General features: G+C 37.6%; 1 protein-coding gene across 1 annotated transcript in view; it reads left to right on the top strand.

Annotated features, from left to right (window-relative positions):
• Positions 1-1,786: 1,786 nt before the first annotated feature.
• The window catches only part of LOC104160868 (steryl-sulfatase-like), a gene marked incomplete at its 5' end in the record, with an annotated part of 40,093 nt that continues 37,054 nt past the window's right edge, over positions 1,787-4,825 (top strand). Inside the window, one exon of the mRNA XM_009699111.1 lies at positions 1,787-1,924. Within this exon, the coding sequence (XP_009697413.1) occupies positions 1,787-1,924 (138 nt within the window). The remainder of the gene's footprint in view (positions 1,925-4,825) is intronic.

The raw sequence follows: 4,825 nt of genomic DNA, 5'->3' as shown, positions 1-4,825 counted from the left end.
AAGGGAACTCTGGAGGTCACGTGGCTGAATACCCACACATAATGTCCTAATTTGTCTATATACTCTACTTTTGTCATCATTGCCACCTTTCCAAGGGGTATTATAATTACTTAGCAAGTACGTTCTCCAAACAATCTCAGAAGCCAATAGGAAACTGCCTCTTTGTTTTCTGGCACTAAGTCCACCTGCTGCAGCAAGCAAATGGCTTGTCAGATGGATCTGCATGATTTTCCCTCAACCCACCAACTTTAAAATGTCAGCCTTTTTAACAGATTTTCCTCAGCTCTGTTGGGAAATTTCAACTCCCACGAGGTTTCAAAATTTACATAAACAATTTCTCCTACTCTTACATTTCTTTTTTGCTCCTAGTTTACAAACAAGACCAACAGGTATCGCTTATTTAACTGCTTATGTTCCTTTATTCATGACCCAGTCATTTGAGCCGGTGAGAAATGAAGACAGTCAACCTTTTTAACAAGGCAGTTTTAGAATGCTATAACATTAAAAGACAAGTAGAAATTGTAGCAATAAGGCAAGGTAACTACTCCTTATCCATAAAAAGAACATAGCAACAGAAATGATGATCTGAAAATCATTAAGGAAGGGTCTGTATTTCAAAGTTCTTACCTCATCCTCTTTGACACAATAATTGGACATCAGCTGATGAATTAATTCTTAGTGGACAGATGAACAAATAAAAATTAACGTGCAAATCGGATCATGCTTGGATGTTTAAATAAAAAGAATAAAGATAAAATGGTTGTGAAGACAGAATTATCTTTATATGCTCTGAAATCCCTAAAGGACAAGGTTAAAGCTCATTTGCAGGCTGATGTGAAGAAGTATATTCTTATACTTTGGTCAGTTTCCAGGACCAATAATTTTAGATTCCTAATCAGTATTAAATTCACTGGAGCAAGTTACAAAGAGCGGCTTCACTTATTCATATAGAAACCCTCTTTAAAGAACTCAATCGAAATAGGTTTGAATGTAATTTATGTGCACTGCAAGGCTCTCCACAGCGCCAAGGTAGTGTGAGGAGCCCTTTGTGAAGACGAAACGTGAGCCTGTGGTGCCTTAGAATTACAGAGCATATCCATGTGGATTCCTCTTTTAAATACGTGCATATGTGTGTGTTTATTACTTTGCACCTTTTGAGTTTAGTTGACGTCTGTTCTTATACGGTGAGAAATTAGGGATTAATTATTAGGTTTGATAATGAAACCATGTGGTCTCCAGAGGAATGCCATACATTAACATCCTTTCTTTTTCTTAGAATGTCACTCTAACACTCACACAGAGATTTTTGCCATGCTGCCTCTATAGGTTGCTAGGCAGCAAAGCTTTGCCCCCAAACTGTTAGCTCTATTCTGCGTGCTGAGACTCTTTCAGATATCCTCAGCGGTTTGAATCTCCTTGCTGAGTGGTTTCCTTGGTTGAGAGCAACTGCTTCCAAAGGTCACTGGCTCTCTGTGGATCAACCCTTTTCTTGGATGTGCACAAATCTTCTCGTTTCATACTTCAAGAAACTCTACAGCAATTGAAACATGGTCCAGATTGCAACAAGCCTTGTGTAATTGTCCCCTACTGTTGCTGCATGGTGACAATTGCTGTGTATAATAATGTTTATATGGAAAGTGATCTTAAAAAGGCATAAGGACAAGAATATTCATATGCGCCAAGGCTAATTAAAAAGCCACTTTAAGACATTAAAGCTGGTCTTTTTTTTCTTTTTCTTTGTCTTTTTTTTTTTTTTTTTTTTTTTTTTTTTTTTTTTTTTTTTTAGGGCAGGTTCTAGATGTGCTGGAGAAATATAATCTGAATGATAAAACTCTTGTATACTTTACGTCTGACCAAGGGGCTCATGTTGAAGAAATCTCCAGTTCTGGTGAAGTCCATGGAGGATACAACGGCATATATAAAGGTGAACATTCTCTGATGATTCTTAAAAACTGTGTCAGAAACTATAATCTCATTGGTTTTACTACAAAACTGTAATATTCTGACACTGGCTGACACTGACACAGGGCTGTGTCCAATCAAGTTATGAAAATCTCCAATGGTGGAGACTCCACAGCATCTCTGGGCAACTTGCTCCAGTGTTTGATCACAGTGACCATAAAAAAAGCTTTTCTTACGTTTAAATGGAATTTTCTGTGTTTCAGTTAGTGCCCATTGCCTCTTGGCCTGTCAGTGGCCTGTCTGAAAAGAGCCTGGCTCCATTCTCGTTACTCAAGTAAATCCATGTATCCTTACAGATGGATAAGATTTCACTGAGCCGTCTCTTCTCCAGGCTGAGCAGTCCTAGCTCAAATGCTCCAACTGCTTAATTGTTTTCATGGCCCTCATTTGAACTCACTCCAGTATGTCCATGTCTCTCTTGTACTGGGGAGCTCGTCACTTGAATCCAGAACTCCAGGTGTGTTTCACCAGTGTCAAGTAGAGGGTAAGGATCACCTCCCTTGACTTACTGGAAACATTCTGCCTAATGCAGCCCAGGATGATGTTGGCTCACCTTGCCACAAGAGCACATTGCTGGCTCATGTTCAACTATTTGTTCACCAGGGCCCCCAGGTCCTTCCCTGCAAAGCTGCTTTCTAGCCAGTCAGCCCCCAGCCTTTGCTGATGCTAGAGGTTATTTCTCTGCAATTGCAGGACTTACTATTTCCCTTTGCTGAACTTAATGAAGTTACTTTTGGCCCATTTCTCCAGCCTGTCAAGTTCTCTCTGAATGGTAGCACAGCCATCAGTGGATCAGCCACTCCTCCCAGTTTTATATCATCTACAAAACTGCAAAAAGGAAGAAAGACTGGGGTATACAGTAAGCAGTAACAATACAGGGAGGTTTTCAAGTGAGAAGACTCCACAGTTTTCAGTCAGTAGGTATCTGTCTAAGAAATGACCCTTATATTTTAAGAGAGCTGTGAAGGAAATGCTGCACAAAGAAAACAAGCAATACCAATGTCATGAGGTTTCAAACTATCATCAGATGGGTCCCCTTGGGCTAACACCAGAGTGAACTGTATCTTGAATGTTAGCAGATAGACCTTACATAGTGATTTAAGTAATTAAGGAACCATATGGTTACATTTCTGCAGCTGTAGGCATAGCCTGAGGTGTTTTAGAAGCTCTAAAAAATATTTGCCTTCTAGAATGCCAGAGATAAAATACAGGATAAATGACAAGGAGGCAAAAAAAGACGAATTCACTGGGGAATATGCCTTCCTGAGGAACTTTGATTGAATGGAGTCTTTTTCTATCAAGTCTTGCAAAATATTGTATTCATGCTTACAGAATGGAGAACAATTTGAAATAGATCTTACCTGAATTAAGAAAAAAATCTGATTGATAGGGTTACTTGGGGAGTGATGGGTTTTCTTATTTTTAAAATTAATTGTGTGGTTTACAGTTTCCAGCTATGATATGCTAGCAAATGTTTTAATATACTATGGGATAGAAAATAATCACTATATAAGAAACAAAATAATTATTGTATAAGGGACATTCTTAATAAAATAAAAAGAAATTAAAAGACCCATGCAATCAATTGAATATACTTTTACCATTTTAAAATACAATGAATTCTGCTTTATCTTCTTTTTTTTCCATATCAGTCCTCAATTTAACAGGTATATTATGCATAATTTTCAAAAGTGGAAGTGATCAATTAATTGCATAATTAGAATTTTCATACATAAGAATTTATGCATATTAACAGTCATGTACAATGAAAAGTGTTAGAATCCTGTACATCTCTGGGAGATTTAGTGAAAATCAGACCTGTGAAGCCCTAAGTCTCAGGCACTGATATAGCAATGTGCCTAAAAAGCAAAAGGACAATCTTTATGCTGCTTGTGCTCGTGTGTGCACGCACTAGGAATTTGCTTCATCTGATGAGTAGATTACAAAACTAGGAGACATGCACGTCCTTTCTCCCTGTCTCTGCTAGACAGTCTCCACTACTTACCTTTTTGTATATGAGCGCTCCTTGAATGCGAATATGAATCAAGCCACTTAACCCTCTTGTCAGAGCTGGAGCAGTATGCTCAGCAATAATTGATTCTGCCCTAAAATCAAAAGCTCTCAACAGATCTCCACAATTCGAACTCACTAATTTGTCTTGATATCCAGCAAAATGAGCACCAATAATAAAATCTAAAAGGAGTTTGGAGAGTTAGGCTAGCACTGCAAGAGTGAATGCAAAAAGGGGAAATCGCTATTTGAAGGTTTTATTACTCTGGATTCTGACTGTGAAACAGTCACCATAAATTTGGATAGCCTTTGAAATTTGAAATCAGAGTTAACATAGTGTTTAACTAGTTGCTGTCATACACAGTCTGATTTATCTCTTCAGTATCCTTTTTTAGAAGACATTGTATAGTAATATTGAAGTGATGGATCAAAATCATAGCCTTTTGTTCCAGTGGCCTTTTTCTGTCGGTTATCAGGATCAGAATCCTTGGAAGAAGCTGTGTAGTAAATATAGAAGATCTCTAAGAAGATGTCCTCCTAATCCTCGATAGCATGACAGCAGTGAATCCTGACAGTTTAGATTCTATGAAGAGTTTTACCATTAGTTATATAAATTTTCATCATATAAAGATGAAATTCCACTTTGAGTCTTTCTAATTTCTCAGCACAGCCTAAATCATTTGAAAATGAAAACATGGTGCTTTCATTTACTATTTTGAAATGGGCCAGTTGCAGATTTCATGGAGCGTCTTGAAGTTTAATACTGTTTCCTCATAGATACAAGATAAAAGAGAGAAAACTTATTATATCTTCCCTAGCTTACCTTTGTTTTGTATACTTTTATTGTGCCTCT

The sequence above is a fragment of the Cariama cristata genome, unplaced genomic scaffold (genome assembly GCF_000690535.1).
Source record: "Cariama cristata isolate BGI_N322 unplaced genomic scaffold, ASM69053v1 scaffold8394, whole genome shotgun sequence".
Lineage (NCBI taxonomy): Eukaryota > Metazoa > Chordata > Aves > Cariamiformes > Cariamidae > Cariama > Cariama cristata.
Note: the sequence above shows the minus strand (reverse complement) of the source record. Positions and strands in the feature narration are given on the sequence as shown.